The sequence below is a fragment of the Saccopteryx leptura genome, chromosome 1, assembly GCF_036850995.1.
Source record: "Saccopteryx leptura isolate mSacLep1 chromosome 1, mSacLep1_pri_phased_curated, whole genome shotgun sequence".
Classification (NCBI taxonomy): Eukaryota; Metazoa; Chordata; class Mammalia; order Chiroptera; family Emballonuridae; genus Saccopteryx; species Saccopteryx leptura.
This window is the reverse complement of record NC_089503.1, coordinates 174,287,418-174,308,771: the sequence shown is the minus strand read 5'-3', so window position 1 is coordinate 174,308,771 and position 21,354 is coordinate 174,287,418. Positions and strand designations below refer to the sequence as shown.

The 21,354-nt window shown below is 41.7% G+C and overlaps 2 protein-coding genes across 6 annotated transcripts in view; one reads left to right on the top strand and one right to left on the bottom strand.

Moving 5' to 3' along the window:
* Window positions 1-1,456: 1,456 nt before the first annotated feature.
* Window positions 1,457-19,402, bottom strand: BROX (BRO1 domain and CAAX motif containing). 5 transcript variants are annotated; one of them, XM_066380738.1, is made up of 14 exons: window positions 18,962-19,402; window positions 18,435-18,579; window positions 17,354-17,470; window positions 16,117-16,223; window positions 15,513-15,609; window positions 12,307-12,402; window positions 11,135-11,207; window positions 9,691-9,796; window positions 8,467-8,556; window positions 6,832-6,917; window positions 5,815-5,896; window positions 5,343-5,493; window positions 3,975-4,134; window positions 1,457-2,826 (listed from the first exon to the last, which is right to left on the bottom strand). In XM_066380738.1, the coding sequence occupies exons 3-14, from the start codon at window positions 17,452-17,454 to the stop codon at window positions 2,740-2,742; spliced, it is 1,236 nt and encodes a 411-aa protein (XP_066236835.1). In that variant the 5' UTR covers window positions 17,455-17,470; window positions 18,435-18,579; window positions 18,962-19,402; the 3' UTR covers window positions 1,457-2,739. The 5 variants fall into 5 exon arrangements, with proteins under 5 accessions (XP_066236835.1, XP_066236865.1, XP_066236846.1 ...); XM_066380768.1 differs by having other exon boundaries at window positions 18,345-18,550; window positions 18,962-19,099; XM_066380749.1 differs by having other exon boundaries at window positions 18,435-18,550; window positions 18,962-19,099.
* Window positions 19,403-19,438: 36 nt separating this feature from the next.
* Window positions 19,439-21,354, top strand: part of AIDA (axin interactor, dorsalization associated) — a 31,528-nt gene continuing 29,612 nt past the window's right edge. The window contains exon 1 of the mRNA XM_066380850.1: window positions 19,439-19,697. Within this exon, the coding sequence (XP_066236947.1) occupies window positions 19,588-19,697 (110 nt within the window). The 5' untranslated portion in view covers window positions 19,439-19,587. The remainder of the gene's footprint in view (window positions 19,698-21,354) is intronic.

The following is a 21,354-nucleotide window of genomic DNA, read 5'->3' as shown; positions in this document are numbered from 1 at the left end:
CGCATGCGCCCGACAGGGATCCACCCGGCACGCCCACCAGGGGCCAATGCTCTGCCCACCAGGGGGTGATGCTCTGCCCCTCCGGGGTGTTGCTCTGCCGCGACCAGAGCCACTCTAGCACCTGGGGCAGAGGCCAAGGAGCCATCCCCAGCGCCCGGGCCATCTTTGGTCCAATGGAGCCTTGGCTGTGGGAGGGGAAAAGAGAGACAGAGAGGAAGGGGGTGGTGGAGAAGCAAATGGGCGCTTCTATGTGCCCTGGCCGGGAATCGAACCCGGGTCCCCCGCACACCAGGCCGACGCTCTACCGCTGAGCCAACCGGCCAGGGCCATTACTTTTATTTTCATAAATAAAAAGATAATTCATTATACAAACATCACTTTGCACAGAATGTTAGCTGTCACCTGCTTTAAATGAAGTATGAAATGTTTGTAATAGCAAATTGCTACCTCTCTATAACCTTCATGCCACTTCTGTACATTTCTCAGCTTCCCAAAATTTCCAACACTATTTCAAAGAATATGATAAATAACAGGATGTTTTAGTCCCAAGACGCCCCCTTTGCTGAGTTGATAGAAATACCTGCTTATGTCAAAGTTACCAATTACAAATTAACATCATTATTTAGTGCATTTTGCAAAAGCAGCAAGCGTGTGACATGTTTTCATTCCACTGTGGTAGTAAGGTCCACAACAGTGTCAATATAAAAGTTTAGCAGTGGTAGAGCGTTGGCCTGGCATGCAGAAGTCCCGGGTTCGATTCCCGGCCAGGGCACACAGGAGAAGCGCCCATCTGCTTCTCCACCCTTCCCCCTCTCCTTCCTCTCTGTCTCTCTCTTCCCCTCCCGCAGCCGAGGCTCCACTGGAGCAAAGATGGCCTGGGCGCTGGGGATGGCTCCTTGGCCTCTGCCCCAGGCGCTAGAGTGGCTCTGGTCGCAACAGAGCAACGCCCCGGAGGGGCAGAGCGTCGCCCCCTGGTGGGCGTCCCGGGTGGATCCCGGTCGGGCGCATGCGGGAGTCTGTCTGACTGTCTCTCCCCGTTTCCGGCTTCAGAAAAATACAGAAAAAAAAAAAAAGTTTAGGAGGTCAGTTGATAAGCACGAGCCCCGAGATAAACAGATCCCACAAGCCACAAGTGAGAAGTTGGTATCAAGTGCCACTTGTGTTCCGTTAACAGCACATATCAGCAAACAGGAAGGATTTTGTCATCAAAATGCAGTAAAATTGAATTAAAATATTTTTTCTGTACACAAGAAGATAAAATTAAGTGTCTGTTATCACTCCATGTATTCTGGAGATGGCAGCTTTAAATATTAATGTTTTATAGCAAGGAGTATTTCCACGTTATTATTTCTGGTAGCCATTTCCATGTAGTAAAAAAAAAATTCTATGTAACTTTTTTCAAGAGTGTGAATTATGATTTAAGAAGTCCTTTACTTGAAAAAAATACTGATTCAGAAAGGGATAATCTATTTATTCTTCATAATAAAATGTTCATTCCTGTTTGAACATTCTATGCAGGTTTCACTTATTTCTTGGGGTTGCTGCGTGGATTCAAGGGTTTATCTATGCAAGTGCCTCAGCTCACAGGAAGCTCTCAACATACACTATTATTATTTCCATTAAGTGAACCAATCCATTTATAACAGGAAAAGTAGCTAATGCCCCAGGAAAATAAGTGAGAGAAGATAAACCTAATGAAGGGTGGCTTTTGCTAACGCATCATGTACGCATCCACGTCCACTATATCCCAAGTCTGTGTACATATACACTGAGCTGTTTTAAACATTACAAGCTATTTTGAAGATCATACTGTCTCTGTTTGTCCTATTGAGTTCTTGCTATGGCCTCTGGCCTAAAGCAATACAATTCTGACCTGTATTAGAAAACCATATAAAAACAATGTACACTGAAAGCAGGTAACAAAAGGATTTTACTCTTCTTTAACCAAGTACAGAGTTGCCAATGTGATCCAGGACAACCATCTCCTCTAGGTTTACAGATTTTCTTTACATCATGCAACATGTGACTTCTTCTAAAGCCTTTCATTCTGGCTCCCCTCACATAGAAACATCACAAGCTGTTACAAAGTTCTGTCCTCTAAGTGAAAAATCCATTAGAAAGGAGCTTGTAAACACCATTGTGTTTAATGAGACTAAAACAAAGTGAAGGGCTACCAGAATAGAAGTAAATTCTCAAAAAGTCTCAACAAACTCATAAACACTGATTATTGAGTAAATTATCGATTCAAATGTATAGAGGGACTGGGTATAAAAATTTTCTGATCTTTATAAGTGACCCTTTTCCATCAGAAAAGATAACTCAATATAATTCTGTGCTACTGTTATGTGTTTCTGGTATCAAATAAATGAAAATAGGATTTTTTGTGAGGACAGAAAAACATATCTAAAACCACATGATTTTAGCTTATAATATATTAACCTGTAACTTAATATTATTACCTAGAGTTCAGGGGGTAGGAGGAACCCAACCCTCAAATACATTCTTCAGAGGCAAAATAAAACATTCGCATGTTGTCCTGGTTAAAAGGCGTGTAGAAACAAAGCTTGAAACTTCACCAGTCTATCAACGATCTAGAACAACTAAACTGAAGGCAGATTCTCTCTGAATGTACTAAATTATTCTACAGGATTCAGAGAAATCATTTCAAGAACTATGAACTGAAGGTCCATGTTATCTTATCCACTAGCAGAGAGTCCAAGTGCACAGTACTGATGGACTTTAGGAGATGGAGCACCCGGTGTCCTTGAGAGGTTTGACATCTGGTTCTTTGACAGGCTTCACCACTTCTTCTGGTTTCAGTTTGGTCTGGGGAGAAAGAAAAATCGGATGTAAGAATATACACTAAGACTTGGAAAACAAACACTAGACATCTTCTACTTCTGATTTTTAAAAGATACTACATGAAATGATACAACATTGAGTTGAATAAAACTGTTCTAAAGGCTACCTATCAATTCAAGACATAATTGGAAGGCACCATATCGGTGAGGATGAAAACCAATGGGTAGGCAAAACTCAAGCTAATATTCATCTCTTCTTTCTGCCAAAGAAGAAACTGAGTGGGCCCTGACCAGTTGGCTCAGCGGTAGAGCATCGGCCTGGCGTGCGGGGGACCCGGGTTCGATTCCTGGCCAGGGCACATAAGGAGAAGCGCCCATTTGCTTCTCCACCCCCACCCCCCTCCTTCCTCTCTGTCTCTCTCTTCCCCTCCCGCAGCCAAGGCTCCACTGGAGCAAAGATGGCCCGGGCGCTGGGGATGGCTCCTTGGCCTCTGCCCCAGGCGCTAGAGTGGCTCTGGTTGCAGCAGAGCGACCCCCCGGAGGGGCAGAGCATTGCCCCCTGGTGGGCAGAGCATCGCCCCCTGGTGGGCGTGCCGGGTGGATCCCAGTCGGGCGCATGCAGGAGTCTGAATGTCTCTCCCCGTTTACAGCTTCAGAAAAAAAAAAAAAAAAAAAAAAAGGAAGGATTAATTCCCTCTCCCTTTTTTCACAAATCTCTCCCTCTCTTGGGAGGTCAAGTCTCAACATTTCCACTTAATCTACCATTAGTACAGCAAGGTACTTAGATATACATGAATAAAAGCATATTTTACCCCCTAAATGATTTCACTGAAATGGTGAAATTAGGTCAAATTCTCAGTTACCTTGCACTAGCTAAATCAAGAACAGACTATTGCTACAGCAATATTAGCACAGATGAGCCATCCTTCTTAGACCTGCTCTCCCACACTTTTCTTAAGGGAGGCTCTAAAAACTTGGAAAAAAAGGCAAGACCATATGCTGAAAACAAGGCAGAAAATCAGGAGACAACAAAGGCCAATAGGTCTACCATAGATTTTACTGCTGCAGTCGGCTAATTCATACATATCTACTTATAGAGAGAAAAATATCAGCATGCTGACTCTGAATTCTTTTTACACTTTTGTGAATGAACAGAAAAACCCAATCTCATACAGTGTCCTCCTTGGGCCTCTTGGTGAGATCGAACGCAGCCAGCGTCTCTGGGGTCCAGTGCGCACTTGTCGGTGGAAATTCGAAAGGTACAGGCTCTACAAGACCGTAATTGGCTTTGAGTTCCAGTTGTGGAGCTTCTGTTGGAATTTTCTGAAAGTAACTGCAAAAAGCCATTTAAACAGCCATTTATTCATTCATTCATTAACTATTTGCGTCTCTATTACATGTAAGGCCGTATGCAAGAAAAAGACAATTTAATGATAAAGAAGACAGATTTTCTTGTCTCGTGCAGCTTACCGATAAGTGGTAAGTGCATGAGTGAGACAGGAAATCTTGTCAATGATGATGCAGTGCCGTGGGAGCACACAGGGGCAGTGAACCCAGGCCTGGGCTCAGGGTTGCTTCCCAGAGGAAGGGACAGAAGTTATACTCAGGGAGTGAAAGCACTTAGCATGACCAGACACAGGATATAAGAGGAAGAGTGGAAGGGATAAAAGCAGGGGGAAAATTGGGGTGAACTTTGCAGCCTGCTGTTGAAAAGTTGTCTTTTTTGTTCACATATTTGCTATTGGAGCTTTATTTAGAATCATAAAAAGAAACCTGATGGAAACAAACTCCATGAAAAACAAATACCACCTATGTGAAAGAGGATGCAATGTGACTGAGGGCCAAAAAGAGACACCTCTCTGAATGAAGAGACGCGCGACGTCTGATGTAAGGCACTCAATGAAGGGGTGTGGTTTTATCTTCTCTGCGCCTCACTCTGTAGTTTTTCCATATTGAGCACTTATTTTCCTACTTCTGATTATTTTGTAATTTTAAAATAGGAACTTTAAAAATCTTTAAAAAAAAATTGCACCTACCAACCAACATAGATAGGTACAGTTTGAACAATGCTGATTTAATAATGAATACTTAATTTCACAGTTTCCAGGTGGCAGACAGCAGAGAGGTGAACATACAGGGAGCTGTGAGGACACACAGAATGGATGGAGAAGGAACAGCAGGGAGGCAAAGACAAAGACCAGTATAAGGTGCAATAAATGAACAATTTAAATTTTAAAATCTGCTTTTATAGATCAGGAGCAGAATAAGTCAAGTCCAACATAGGTGAACATCATTGCCAATTTAAAGAGAGGATTAATGCTAATCTTAACTGCAATTAGATATAAAATCTTTGAAAATAGATCCATGCATACAGTCTGCCCTCCTCATCTGGGAATCACAAACCACGGATTGAAAAGTTAGAGGTATTAACCAAAAAAACCTTGCATACAAGTGGACCTAAGCTGTTCAAACCTGTGTCTTTCAAGAGTCAACCAATATACTATTATTACTATTACTAAAATAACACTAAGCTGTACTCACATAAACCCATTTTCTCTCTGACATTTTTCTAGGGTATTCTTCACAAGACTTCCAAGTTTCCTAAAGAACAAGTGTCCAGAAGGCTTGACTGTGGGTCCAGGTCCTTTGGTTTCTCCATATTCTTTGCATAATGCTTCTGCCTTTGCATAAACTGCATGCGAGAGGGACATTAAGTCATTTGACTGTAACTCATTATTGATTATTGATACTAAAAAGGTTTTAAATCACAGATGGTAAGCAATGTTACTGCTCTTTACTTAGTATGAGAGTGATGCCAACAACAGTGCAAGGGGAGAGGGACTCCTCTCTACGGATTCTGGGTTTCTGAAACATTTTTTATTTCTTCCAATTACATCCCTCATTCCCACTGCCTTTCATAAACTCAGCCAAAATCTCTTTTAACTGCCTCTCTCCTTTGTGATAAAACATTTTTTTTAAAAAAGGGAGGCAATATTTTGGCAGGAATACTTACATTTTTCTGCTTCTTGGAGAGACCGGATTGCGTCACCACACTTATCACTGGCCAACAAGGTCTGCCCATGGTAACAGTAAGCCTGACAAAAGACACACAAATGTTTACTCATTCTCTCCACAAAGGATGCTCCCCATGACCAGTTTCATATACACATGGGATAAATCACTGCCTTTGTCCATTGTTAAAGTATCAATGCAATCCCTTACATGTATTTACTTGAATAAACCTTCTCCCATCTCTTTATTGATGCAATTACATCAAGCCTTTGAGTGAAGTTAGCCTTTCGACCACGGGCTGACAGCGAAACGCATTTGCTGAGCCTGTTCCCAAAATTAGGGCATTGTGGGTAAAGGAGGGAAATCATGTGCTGATGGAGAGGGAGGACTGCAGTTAGGATTAAACAGGTTTAAAGAGAAAGGTATCAGCATGAAGTCGGACATGTTCACTCTTTAAACGTCTACATCAATGTAAGGACAGCACACGTGGTCTATCCCTGAAAAGAGATTATAAGGCATAGGACATGAAAAGATCTACTTAGATCTGAAAAAGGTTTTTAATTCTCTCTCATATGATAGTCTAACCAAAAAAATATACAATTTTTTTTGGTGGGTATAAGAGACAAAATGTAACTTCCAAAAGAGAGCTTATTATTGGTTCTTCACTAACGCAGGTGGATCTATAACATGGTGTACCTTAGGATTAGAATTAGTACATGTCTTTCTTTCTCAATGTATAGGATGAAATGAGACATTTCTCATTATGCATGCAGAAGGTTCCAGTTTAAGAGTGGGTTTCAATGAAACCGTAACTCCATGGCTAGAACCCAGTTCTAAATTCTCCATCTCTTTCCACCCACTGGCGTTCACAATGGCTGGCTGCCCCGACCGCCTGCAAACATTTACTGAGTGCTGTCCGTTATTTGTAGAATGAGAATTAAGGGTCTGGAGTCTGACTTAGCTGGCATTCACAGGGCTAAACACTCATTTTTCACTGTCGCAGGTTGTAAATACTCACATAAGCTGTGTAGAAGCACATTTTCAAGAGAAGGTATTTCCTCCATTTAGCAGAATATGCAGGCTCCAAACTGGATAAAGTATGATCTAAAGTTACATTTTAAGAAGCAAAGTATCATTTCACCCTGATTCACTAGAAGACTTTTAGTTCATGTGTTCAGGTGCTAAAGCAAATGCCATTCAAGTCTAAAACTCAAGCATTTACACTTTTTAAAAAAAAACCTTGCTTTTTTTAGTGATTTATTTTTCTAATAACTATATTTTCACTACATAGTAAGATTGGTTTAATACCATGGCCCTTATTTGATTTTTGATGGTTAATGTAACTTAGGCTTAACATAATGATAAAACTAGCTATAACTAAGAATTTCAAGGTAAACATGAATTATACTATTATGTTGCCTATTTTTTTCAAGTTTATATAGCAATGCAAAGAGTAGTCTAGTTGGCCATGTGAGAAACATGCAGGACCCTCTCTTAATTCTCATTTATCTCCCATCACTGATCCTTGCAGGAAACACACACTCTCACATGCCCGGCCAAACAGCTCTCAAGTCTACTTCTTCCTCCCCGTTTCCAACTTTGCTGTCTTTGTCAAAGCTTTCGTTGTTTTCTCCTTAGACAGGCACCATTCCTTCCTAAATGCTAAGTAGTCAGCCCACCAGTGCTTCACCTAGCATACCTACTTCTCATCTTACAACCACAGGGACCTTTTTTAAAGTCAAATTAAATCAAGTCAGATTCACTTGGTATCTTTGAATGGGTTCCCTGTATCATCTACTGATTAAGGCCAAACTTCTCAGGCTTCCGAACCAACTCATGATCTCACACGTGCATCCTTTCCCAACGTTTCCTCCCAGCACTCATCCTGTGTTTTAGCCAAGAGCGTCCGCTTGAAGGTCCCACAAGGAGCTATGGTCCTTTTCATCTCTGTACACACGACAGAGCGTTCTCCTCTCCCCATCCTCTAAACTTCCTGGCAAACTGAGCTTCTATTTATATTTCAGAATAAGGCTGAAACACCACTTGAGGTAGGAAGCTTTCTCTAGCATGCCCAGATCCTTAAGTTTTCATTTTGCTACTGTAACATCTTATTTCAGGCTATAATCATGTGTTTGTCTCCTTCCCTAGACCGAGAGTCTTTTCTACTGACCTTTGTATATCCAGCAACTAAAATATTAACCATTCCATAAATAGGAACATATATATAATTCCTAAATAAGTGAATGAAAAGTAGCCTAATGAGCTGAACCCAGTTCTAGTCCCAGCCTCCTACCTAACAGTTAAATTACGGACCAGTTATGTTCCTTCTCTGGATTTTAGCTTCATATTTCACTAAGGAGAGAAACTCTCAGAAAATTTTCAAAAACAAACTACCTGTATAATGAGTAGATATAACTGGTTACAAAGTCTAGTATCATCCTTTCCATTAGAAGCAATGTAGCATGATTAACTGTGAACAGCTCTAATCCTTTTATTTTCTTTTAAACAAAATTTATAAAAATAATGTAGATATTATTTGACTTTCGCAAATAATGAAAAATCTGAGAATCTTTCTGATGTGACTGGTCCCTATTTAGCCAAGAGGTTAACCTGAAAATCTAGACTAAAACTTCCAACAGGATTATAAACTTACCAGCTTTTTGGTAGAAATTGGCTGTCTCATAGGCCAGCGCAGCGATCAGTCCAGGAGCGTGTTTTAGCTCAATTGCTCGAGCAATTGTTACTGCAAACAACATACAATATGAGGAATATACAACTAAGTTCATTTGTATTCACTCTGAGTTCAATTCTAACAGCAAAGAGTCCGACAATCTATTTGGGGTTTTAATAGTTTGTTAAAAGTTTTAACATGAAAAGTAAGCCACAGAAAATGCAAACATAAACAGGAAACACTAAGCTGGTTGGTTCTGATACCATTTCTTTTTTTTTCTTTCTTTCTTTTTTTTTTTTTTGTATTTTTCTGAATCTGGAAACGGGGAGAGACAGTCAGACAGACTCCCGCATGTGCCCGACCGGGATCCACCCGGCACGCCCACCAGGGGGCGACGCTCTGCCCACCAGGGGACGATGCTCTGCCCCTCCGGGGCATCGCTCTGCCGGGACCAGAGCCACTCTAGTGCTTGGGGCAGAGGCCAAGGAGCCATCCCCAGCGCCCGGGCCATCTTTGCTCCAATGGAGCCTTGGCTGTGGGAGGGGAAGAGAGAGACAGAGAGGAAGGGGGGGGGGGGGGTGGAGAAGCAAATGGGCGCTTCTCCTATGTGCCCTGGCCGGGAATCGAACCCGGGTCCCCTGCACGCCAGGCCGACGCTCTACCGCTGAGCCAACCTGTCAGAGCCGATACCATTTCTTTATATAAATCACTAGCCAATTACCAGCTGATCTCAGAAAATTACTACTAGAGAATAGCATGGTGTGAGAGGAAACAGATATGTCAGGGTGCTGGAATCAGACACATAGCAAAACAAAAGCCTCCACAGTTCATTTACTGTTTTCACCTATGTCTGCATTTATTTCCTGCCGACAGGTGACAATTTCAAGGCAACCCAAACAGTCAAAGAAGAAAAGGACTGAGCAAGGTGGAAGAGGCCGAGATGAGCTGAAGATTGAATTTTCTGCTGCCAGAAACAAGCATGAAATCAAAATCCTCTTAAAAAGGGCCATGAAATTGTGAGGTCCTTTCCTGCCAACTAAAAATGAAGGCAAATGTTAAGAGTAAAATTATTCCTCACTATAAACTTTTTGAAACCTGAAACTCAATTCCAGCTAATTCTGATTAAAAAACAACAGACTTTCTTTTTAATGCCGACACAGACATTCTTCAAAAAAGAAAAAAAAAATCTTACAATATTTAGGATACCTTCTTGGGCTTCAGCCTGACACTGGACAATATAAGCTTCTAGGAGCCGTGCTTCTAAATCTCTCCCCTTCTCTGCAGGTGTGATAAGCTTTGGGATTTCACTTTCCTGCAAGAGAAAAGAAAAAAGAAACCACATTTATTTTAACCCACTTGTGAGAGATGAAGAAAAGGGAAGCTGATATTGGTTTGGGGATTTGTCAGAAATTTAGGTTACTAACAGAAACTGTGTAAAAAACCAATATTAAGCTTACAGAGAATTAAAGGCTTCTGTGTAACAAAACTTTCAAAGCTTTTTATAAGCTTTTGTAAAGATAAATTCAAAGGTAAAATTTGGGTCTTAATAGATTGGTTAGTCAAGTCATATTTTCAACTTTGAAAATTTTTGACTGAAACAGTAACCAAAGTTGTTCTCTCTTGCATGGCAGGCGGCCCTGGTCAATAACTACAATTCTATAACTAACTCAGGATCACAGCTTTTCAATCACTATAAAGGCATCTTTGCATAAGAAAACCCAATATGGGCCTGACCTGTGGTGGTGCAGTGGATAAAGCGTTGACCTGGAAATGCTGAGGTCGCTGGTTTGAAACCCTGGGCTTGCCTGGTCAAGGCACATATGGGAGTTGATGCTTCCAGCTCCTCCCCCCTTCTCTCTCTCTGTCTCTCCCTCTCCTCTCTAAAAAAATGAATAAATAAAAAATAAAAAAATATCTAAAAAAAAAAAAAAAAAAAAAAAAAAGAAAACCCAATATGGGTCTCCAGGAAATAGTGGTTTAATTAGAATGAGGTACAGGCAATTCTGGCTGGAAATATATTAATCCTTCCCCTGATTCTCTGCATATCTTCAGTTTAATTTAAGAGTTGTGTACTGGTTGCCCCTTTGCTGTTCTCCGAGACACAGGGAAACACAGAGCAGCTCAATGCTGCAGAGCCAGGGCTGCTCGCTGCCTCTGATGTAGACAGCAAAGATGAGTGTAGCCAGCAGGTTCCATGCTTTGCTTTCTACCTTTTCAGGAGACAGAAAAATATTCTCTAAAATGGACATTCACTAGTCTATAATTGGCTGCACTCATCAACAAGGTACTTCACATAAGGAAACCAACCAGAACACATACTAGTACTTTTTGCTACACTTTTTTTTTAATTGATTGCTTTTAGAGAGACAGAGACAAGAAGGGAGGGAGAGAGGGAGAGAAGCATTCACTTGTTGGACCACTTAGTTGTGCATTCATGGTCGCTATCCGTGGGTGCCCTGACCAGGGATGGAACGAACCCTCAACCTTGGTGTTTTGGGACGATGCTAAATGACTGAGCTAACTAGGGCCCATGCTAGCACTTTTTATATAACAATATAATGTCTTCTTCCCACCTTCCCTGCCAAAAAATAAATTTAAAAAAGTTATTCAAAAATTAAGGCATTAGAAATATATTTTAGTATTATTTTACCTTTAAATGCTTAAAAATCCCCGCTGCAATTTTTAGGCTTCGGTGGACGTCCTTTGCTTCCTCTTCTGTGATGCTTCAAGACAGTGGTTATATTACTTAGAGGGGATAAGCCCATTTCTAGTATTCAAACCCACATCTAATACATTAGCTTAAAACCAAATTTGTCTTTGGTGTTTCTCACCACTAGTTTTCCTCCTTTTAGAAAATCTAATTTGATATTTAACAAATGCCCAGGAAAAATATCCAGACGAGACTACAAATGAAAAAAGAGACCCGTCTGGAGGTCTGAACAAAGGCTTCTTGTTCTTCTTTCCTGATAAGCTTCTGTGCATACACAGGAATAACTATTACACTGAATGCATGCACACACTTGGAAAACACACAAACATAATATTCACTCCTCTGCTCTTGTTTTAATCACTTAAATTACTTTAGAGATTTTACATCCGCATATATAATAAAATTCACCTTCATTTTTACTTTTTCATTAAATTTATTGGGGGGACATTGGTTAATAAAATTATATAGGTTTCAGGTGTATAAGTCTATAAGACAGCCTCTTTATACGGTATGGTATGTTCACCAACTCAAGTCTCCTCCATCTACTTCATTTTAAATGGCTGCATATTGTTGCCATGTTTGGATGCACCAGAGCTGATAATGGATTTTGTACTGCTAGTATCGACTTTTACTATTTTAAAAACTGTATCTCATTTTATTTCACAGTTCTTAAATCCTTCAAAACATCTTCTGCACACTTATAAGCCTTAGTATTTCTTTTTCTGTTTATGTCCTTTGCTTACTTTCACTTGACTCATCAGTCTCTTCCTTGTTGATTTGTAAGAGTATACATTAATTGTTTGTAATATGCAATGCACTTTTTTGACCCATTTGTTATTGTAAAAATTCTGTTTTTGGTACTTTAACACGGTCAAATATTCAACCTTTTTCTTTTCTTGGTTTAGGGTTTTATTTAGAAAGACCTTCCTCATGACAACATTAGTATTTTCCCCCCTTTTGACACTGGGCCCCATAATTCTGTTACTTAAAAACTAACATTACGAGACAACCTTTCATTTATCAGAGTGGTACTTTTTATCAATAGCTGAGACAAAACTCTTTATCTTGGGGAAAAATAAAACATGTACATAAACCGTCTCCTTTTAACTTACTTTTCTTTTCCAGCCAGTCTTGAAGCATATTTGGTATACCATAAAGCTATATTAAATCCCATGGAAATTAGTTCAAAAACAGCATCCTGCTGGGCACTGGAATTATAAACAGGATCATTAAGTTCTGTGAATCACTAAGACAACTCTCCATAGTGCCTACTGTACATCCAACTAAAAATTACAGAGAATTATAGCTAACCGAAAAATGAAGAAAACAGTCATTGTGTTTAACACAGATGGGGAGATAAGACACATAATTAACAATGAATGACTCAACACAATGGCCCAGTAACATGAAACCAGTAGTTGTTCCCAAAGGTTACTATACACTGAGTAGCTTTAACAACACAGATTTCTTGGACTTAACCCCAGAGAGTCAGAAAGTCTGGAAAGGGCTCAGAATCTGCATTTTTAATAAGTACCCAGTTAATTGTGAAGCTGGTGGGTCATATACCACATTTTAAGAAAAAGGAAGCAGAGGAGAGATGGTTTCAGGCTAGACTAACTGAAGAAGGCTCAATGGTATCCACAGAATCTGACTTGTGCCTTGGAAGATGGTTCAGAGGGCAGCAGAAGGGCATCCCGGGTGCGGGAACAATGCTATTAAGGCACAAGAAAGTGTCAAGATTTTTCGGACAGCAGAAACCCAACCAGCTTTATTGGAGCAGATGGTTTGTAAAAAGCAATCGAGGAACAGAGGGCAAGAGCCACGCTGGAGAGAAGCTGAGGAGAATCAGCACACTACAAAGCAAAAGGTATTAGTTATATCAGGTATATTTTATATCTTGTTCCCTTCATATTCTGTTACTAATTATGACACAAAGGTGCCAAAATCTTACCAAGCAAATAAGATACTAATTTTTAATCACTATACTTTCGCTAAGACCCTGAAAACTCCCTTATACATTATCTCATTAATCTCAAATGAGGAAGAAAACCAAATATCCTTATTTTACACACATAATATTAATATAAAGAAAAGTTACCCAACAGGAAGAAACTAGAATCATAATTCTACTTTGCTGCCTACATCTTAAAAGGAGTGGAGACATGAAAACTTTTCAAAATAAAGAGAAAAGATGTTATAAAACACGCTAATTCAAAAATAACTTACAAACTATACTTTTTAATGTCATAACATACAAAAATATGATAGTTATGAACAAACTTCTTAAAATAGTGTTACCCTGCTGAAAAAAAGATTTAATGCATAGTTTAATAGCTTATTCTTTTTACTGTTGAGGCCTTGCAAATGAATTACTTCTGGTGATCTTAAGCATCTCCAATTTGTAACTTTACTTTTAAATAATGAGACAGTTTTGCTGATTTACAGTTTCATGAACAATTCCCTTTTTCCCTTCATTTATTTCAATCTGCCTCACCCCCAAACATTCCACTTTTATTGTCCCACACATCTAAGTAGCATACATACAGTTGAAAAAACACTTCAGAAAAGACATATTCATTCTATACTCAGTACATTTTCTATTGCATATAAGTAGCAATCAAGGACAAAGTAACTTAAAAATCTCAGATGTACTGAATATTCAGTATTCTTATTTAAGGCGTTTGTCACATAATTTTGTACTGTCTCATAAAACTATGCTGAGAAACGTTGTTACAAGAATCAACAATTGGCATGGAAAAAGTGCCAAATGTATATAATACAAAATACCTTAGAATCTGCCAAATTTTTTTGTTTTTTTTAATCAAGTGAGAGGCAGGGAGGCAGACAGACAGACTCCTGCATGTGCCCTGACAGGGATCCACCCATCAACCCCTGTGTGAGGCTGATATTCTGTCCATCTGGGGACACTGCTTGGTTGCTCAGCAATAGAGCTATTTTAGCTTCTGAGGCGAGGCCATGGAGCCATCCTCAGCACCCAGGGCCAACTTGCTCATTTGAGCTATGGCTGTGGGAGAGGAAGGAGGGTGGGGAAAGGTGGAGAAGCAGATGGTCACGTCTCCTGTGTACTATGACTGGGAATCGAACCCAGGACTCCCATATGCTGGGCCAACACTCTACCACTGAGCCAACAAGCCAGGGCCAACCTGTCCAAGTTTTCTAATGCAATAATTATAGTGGTTTCAGTATTTTTTTTTAATCTTTTTAAATAAAAATACTCCTGAATTTTAGAGAAAGTACAAAGGAGTCACATAAAGAAAAACAAGAAAATCAGGACTTGGAAAATCTGAGTATCTCAGAATATTAAAATGAAGAAAGGGTCCATAGTCCTCAACTTCATAATCAATTTATGACTTCTACACACAATATTCCAAAGGAAGGAAGGAAACTAACATCAACTGAAAGTCTATTACGTGCCTGGCATTAAATTAGTCACTTAACGTGAATTTTCCTATTCTGTCTCTCATAAAGACCCTCTATCTGTGACCCCAACATACAGTGGAAGCAGATGTTCACACACTAGAAACCCTGAAATTATATGTAGTCATGTGTGAGCCCCAGGCCCACACTCCTGCCGCTCTAATGCCTGCCCCGGTCTTCCAGGAATCTCCCTTTCCTTCCCATCTGATTTTAGACAAATCAAACTGAGATAAAAATATACAACCATTTATAATAAATAGCCCAATGACGTGTAAAAAAAAAGTAGTTAAATAAAAATGTAGCACCATTATGATCTGCTTCCCCTTATAATTAGATCTCTTCTAATTAGTTTCAAGTGAGTGACAATAAAGCTCTGAGAGGAAGTTTTTAAAAATAGAAATAGTGAAGAGAAATGAGAAAGAAACAAATATTGTAGGTCAAAAGCATATGGAGCTGGGGAAGAACTGGGGAGAAAGAGACAGAGAAAGAGAATGACCAGACACATGAATTATCCATCAGAAAACAAAAGTAGGACGAGAAACAAAATCCTGCTCTATGTGAATGTTGGCAAAGACTGAAAGCTAGAACTGGGGGCCAAATTCCCAACCCACTCTGTGTGTGTTATTACAAGTCAAGGCTGTTCAATTCTAGCTACTATTTGTACTAATTATCTGAGAAACAGATTTGGTCCTGGAGAGACATGATATTTTCACTTAACAGACTATATTAGGAGTGTAGGTAAAATTTTTAAGATTAATTTCCTGAAAGGAGAAAATGCTCATCAGAGTTCTATTTTATTTCTTCATATATAGGAGCTGAGTTAACCATTGGTTAAATAGTTACAAAATGGCTTCAATTTAGTACCGTTAGCACTGCTTACCTTGGAACCTGTCCTTGCAACGTATCGGTCCACTTGAAATTTTGAACATATCGTAACTTACTTTCTTGGCTAGATTCGTCCAGTGAATTTATGAAACCTATGAAAAGGTACAAAACATTTCAGTTTTAGAAGTGGTATCAAGAATTCTACTTAGAAAAATGTTCAGATAATGACTTTTCCAGGTATTTGAATGAAACCTCTGACCCCCTCCCCCTTTCTTTATCTCATACCTTCTCCTGAGGTCACATAACATGAAATACGTAAACATTTAATTTTCAGAATGTTGAAAAAGCCACACACCACCCTTACATTTTCCCATTTCTAAAGCTCAATCATAAAAGACTATATTCTGATTTGAAAAGTCTAAGAATTGTTTATTTATTTATATCGATTTTAAGTGAGAGAGGAAGGGCAGAGAAGAGAGGGGTGAACACAGATCTGTTCCTGTATGTGCCCTGACCAGGGATGGAACCAGCAACCTCTCTACCTTGGGATGATGCTCAAACCAACCGAGCCATCCTGCCAAGGCAAAAGTCTAAGAATTAAATGTGAAATTCTACATAGCTGTTTTTTAAGAACTCCGAAGTTCATACAAATAACTAACCTTGTAAAAGTGAAAAATATGAATCTGCTGCATTCTTCATCATTTCTGGATTACAGCTCAAATCAGTGAACAATTCAAGAAGCTGTGCTCTGGACGATCTCAAGTCACTTAGGTGAAACAAGAGACAATAAAGGTAAGCAAGTTATAGAAAAACTAATCTATGGAAAGTATGTAATACCATGTAAAAGTCTCCTCTATTCGCACAACTTTATATCCAATCTTAGATCTACACCATCAGCTCTCACTCGGTCCTGTTCCAGTGCCACATCTTGTTTCAAAAGGCAACTTGCTTAGGGAGGGTTCCAGGAATGACATCACACTGACAACAACTGAAGACACTTATGTGTCAATGACTAAGAAAAGATTAAATTTAAAATGTAAGCATCTAAAGAGTAGAAACTGTATACCCAGAATTTAGTAGGTACCTAGGACAAAGCACATCCTCAAAATTCTTTGTTTTTGAGTAAAAGAAGAGTAACATTTCAACTACTTTAAGATTGAGAAGGGCTGTTTTGGTAGAAAGCACAGACTTAATCTCAAATGGTCTAGATGGAGTGTTTATTCATTTCATTGATTATAGCTCTAAGAAAGCTTATTCCAAGAAAATATAGATTAACAATTATATACAGCTGACCAAAATGGAAAGCAATACAATATACAGATGATGTATTATAGAATTATACACCTGAAACCTATATAATTTTATTAACTAATGTCACGGCAATAAGTTAAATAAAAAGAAAAAAAAGACTACGTAGGACATTAAAGATGTCCTCTGGAATGCAAACAAAAAAGCAATGGGCCCAGTCTGCTGAACATAGTTTGCCAACACCTCATCTAAGCTATACAATTTATTTAAACTCCTTTCTCCTATATGAACACTCTGATAGTATTCAGGTTGCAGGGTCAGAACTCAATAAATTTACTATCTAACCCATTAACGACACCCAAATACAACTTGGTAGAGTCTCTTGTACTATTATAATACATAACACTTTTATTGTGACTGTGTTAGCCTCTCTGGGGCTCACTGGTCTAAAATTAAGGAGTCGAGCCTGCTGACTGCCAAAGTTTAAGTAATCTATGATCTCAATTTTCATGTCATTTATATGTTTGTAAGGAGTCTTAGGTTAGGGAGAGTGTGTTATATGCTTCTGTACTGCCCATGGGACCTAAATAAGTATCTTGTATCCAAGGGTGGCTCCATCACTACTTGTTGAGATCGACTAAAACGTACCTGCAAATTTTTGATGCAGCAGGACTAGTGACTATGCCATAGTAGTTAAAAGAAACAGGAGCTGTGGCTTTTAATGGGTTCCTGTGAAACCAATGTGTCATTTTTTCCAGATGTTTCCTATAAACAAAAAGAAATGTATAAAAGTTAAATAAACAATGTAGACAGTATAAAAATAATGATTTTGCAATTAAAATTTTATGGCAGTATATTTTTACATAAAAAATATTTAAAACATACATATATAAAATGCTTCATTGCCAGAAAGAAGTCAATCTAGTTTTGTCTATTTACAGCAGTCTATGTTTAGATTAGGCCTTTAAAAAAAATACCATTGGGACATCTGCCCACAATAAATACAATGTTAAAATAGCAAAGCAGTAATGTTTAAACCTTAATGTACATAAAAATCAGAGGGGTATCTTGTTAAAATGCAGGTTCTAATTCAAAAGTCTGGGATAGGACCTGAGATGCTGATGTTGCTGGTCCCTAAACTACACTTTTGAGAAGCACAGGATATGAAAATACCTACTTCTAGCACCTCCCTTACACTGTTTAATTATTCTTGTCAAAACCGGTTTTGGACAGCACCACATATTTAATAGAATATGCATTGTGTTCTCCATGAGGAACTGAGCAAGTTCACTTATGACTCAAAACATTTAGCAAGTCCTTTTGAAAAAAAAAAAACCTTCTGAACATTATCCATGCAAAACCTCCTTTATAACCTAAATAGAGCATCTACGTACATGTAAATCAAGCCTTCTTGAGATAATGGCACGCAATGTCCTTTACTTTGTGGCACCAAATTGTCTACAAATACTCTTTTAAGGTGGCCTCTCACTTTCTGGATGAATGTCTGAAGTTCTTCATGTCTCTCTGAATTGCATTCTCTGCCCTCTTTTTCCCTTACTGAGACCGGGCACTCCCGATTCCCAGGAATTCGATAGGTGGGGTCGAGGGACGCCACACCCACCCGCAGGTGCCAGGGTACCTTTAGAGCCAACAGTCGGATCGAGGCTATCCCCTAACCCGCTTCCTCAGGGGGGCCCGACTTCTGACAAGGGTCCCGGGAGGAACCCACCTGAGCAGAGCGCCGAGCTCGGAGTGTGTCCACTTCCTGTTTACCACCAGCCTTTTCCTCCCGTGCCCGTGCCCGTCCCGTCCCGTCCAGTCCCGTTCCGGGCCGTAGGCGATGACCTGTGCAGGCGCCAGACCGAGCCGCCCCTCTTCCCGATAGGCGTTTTTATGGAAAGCCGATACCCCTCTCTCCCCGACAGGCATTTTTATGGAAAGCCGATACCCTCCAGCCGCGAGGGGCCGGCCGACCACCGCCGAACAAACCCCTATTTAGCTAGAAACCCCCCATGGCAGGGAAGAGGCGGGCAAGGGGATTCCACGAATCTAACTGTGAATACTGTTGATTCGCGAAGCCAAAACGGATTTCCTTTCTTTCTTTGGTCCCGAGGTATCAAATAAGACTTTTGGGGACCACTACCCGGGAGTCTGTGGAGACTGTGTAAAAGGGGGTGACCCCATTGCTTAGAACCCCCCGAGAAGCGACAAGGGCAGGGATCTTCCCGGGAAACGCCCATCGTCTAGACATCTTACCGGATTTCTCTGAGCCTGGACAGCAGTCCTCCGAAAAGAAGAAAGGCGGTGTCCGAGCCGGTGGGCGAGAAAGGACGGAGGTGGGGAATCGGGCTACCGAGCTAGGGCGACGGGGCACCGGGCCTGCGCCGAGCCGGGTCACGTGGCCCGGCGGCCATGACAGCGGCCGGGGTGGCCTTGCAGCGCTGGGGGCGGGGGCTGCCGCGTTGTCGCAGCCCCCTCCGCACGCTCTGTCCCCTGGGCCCTGTCCTGGCTGCTCCGCCCTAGTCTTTGCACCTGAGCTGCAGTCCCGTCTCCCTAGAGGGAGAGCAGTGTCGGCCCGAGCCCAGCCTCCCCCGCCGAGAACGACGCCCCAATAGCGCCCCGGGCCGCAGGGTGAGCGGGGCGGCCTCAACCTAACCCGGGGCGGGGCCTGGGGGCGGGGTCTCGGGTGGGGTTGGGCCTCGGAGCCACCAAGTTTGGCTGTGGCGGCAAATGGGCTTGGGCGGCTCCTCGGCGGGTGGCGGCGGTGGCCGTCGCGGTTCCTGCTGTCCCTATTAATGTCGAGGCCCGGCCGGGGAAGGATGGCACCCTAGAGCCCGGCCTCGGCGGGGCAGGGGCGGGAGGGGACGGGGTAGAGCCCGGCCATGTCGGAGGTGACTCGGAGTCTGCTGCAGCGCTGGGGCGCCAGTTTTAGGAGAGGCGCCGACTTCGACTCCTGGGGCCAGCTGGTGGAGGCGATAGACGAGTATCAGATGTGAGTGACGAACGGCCGGCTCCGGTGGGCCGCCTCCCCCTCGTTTCTGTCGGCGTCTCACCCCCGTCTCCGCAGCCAAGGCTCCCCAGGGTGGGGCCCCGCGGGCACCGGGGCTCCGAGCGCCCCGACCCCGGAGAGGCTGCGGGCGACCGCGACCCGCCCTCTGGGCTCCCCCGCCCTGCTTCCCCCTCCGCCTCCAGCGGGCCACTTCCATTCAACAGGTAGCCCTTCTTTCCTGGGGCGCCCGCCCCATCGGGGTCCCTACTTCGGTCCTTCCTCCGTCCCGCGGGTTCCCCCGCTCTGCAGTTTCCGTCCCTCCGCCACTCCTGGGTTGCCGCCTCTCGATTTCTCTTTTAGAAACTCCAGGGAAGGCTGGAGTGCTCTGCGCCCACGTTCCAGGGATGAGTGACTCCGTGCACGGTGCCATCTCCTCCCATGTGTACGACAGGAGGGAACTAACTGGTGGCGATTGAGAGGAGGGGTGTGCCCCCGGGAAGCAACAAGGCCAGAGGTGCCTCACCAGCCAAAAGAAGGGTCCCCCCCTCTCGCGCCCCTTCTCCACCCCTTTTTCTAGTGAGCCGTGTTTTCCCAATTCACCTCGGTTCTGTTTCGGTTTCTGGGACTGTTATTTGCTAGGCAGTGTGGGTCCCACCCACCCCCTCGCTCGGTTGCTTTGGGTGGAGTCCGCGCAGGATGTGAACAGAAGAGAGCAAAATGTGAATTAATAGACCACGCACGGGAGCCACCACTCCCTCCTTGGGCCCCACCTCCTTTTCCTGTGTACAATGTATAGCCGCTGGGTGCATGTGAGGACCAGTTTCTTTCATCAGCACAAGTTCGATTTCTTTCCCTTTCTGACTCCCCCCCCCCCCCCCCAACAACAACAACAAAACTTAAGGGATTTTTTTTTTTCAGTTAAAAGACGAGATTGACATACGTATACGTATAAAACCTTGCGTAGATTCTTGCACATTTTCCTGGAAATAACTGCCTACTCAAATGCTATTGTTTCAAACTTGCCATTAATTCGTTAAAGCAAGTTATTGTTTGAGTCTTTACCGAATGTGAAACCATGTGTGATTAAAACCTTTTTTATCCCCTCTCAATGTCTTCTGGGCAGAAGACTCGATTGATACTTGGAGTATCTAAAGTCTTTGTCCTTTCTGTACAATAGTTATTTGTTTTTATCTGGCCATTAAGATAGTTTAAATGTGTAGATGTCTACTGACTTTGTCTTGCCTGGAGTTTCAAAAGGCCTGAAAACAACCCTGCTTGGGGCCATTGTGCAACAACTGTTATCATTTGATTCGCACTTTCGCTTGATATCACTCACTCTTGAAACTACTCATTGAGAATATTATTTTCATTTTACAAAATGAGGAAATAGAAGCTCAAGTTAAGCAGATTACTTAGGGTTGCAAAACTATACCACTGAAATCTTGAGATTTTTGTTTTTTAATTTCAAATCCTGTTTGCACTACCACAGAGTTTTTAAGACACTATATTTAAGATGCACTGTGTATGTGAAGTGGACAGATTAGATTTCTTTCATTACCAAAGTACATGTCCTTCCAGACCATAGCCAGTTAGACAGTGAGCACCTATGTGTACTCATCTATTTCTTAACCAGAACTGCATACCCTGAAACATAAAGCTG

Bases quoted from the DNA above. Each gene is read 5' to 3' on its own strand.
- BROX (XM_066380738.1), bottom strand. From the start codon at position 17,454: ATGACACATTGGTTTCACAGGAACCCATTAAAAGCCACAGCTCCTGTT. The intron at 11,208-12,306 runs GTAAGTTAAAAG...ACTGTCTTGAAG, and splicing joins AGACTGGCTGGAAAAGAAAA to CATCACAGAAGAGGAAGCAA. The intron at 2,827-3,974 runs GTATGAGATTGG...CTTTCTCCCCAG, and splicing joins AGAGGCCCAAGGAGGACACT to ACCAAACTGAAACCAGAAGA.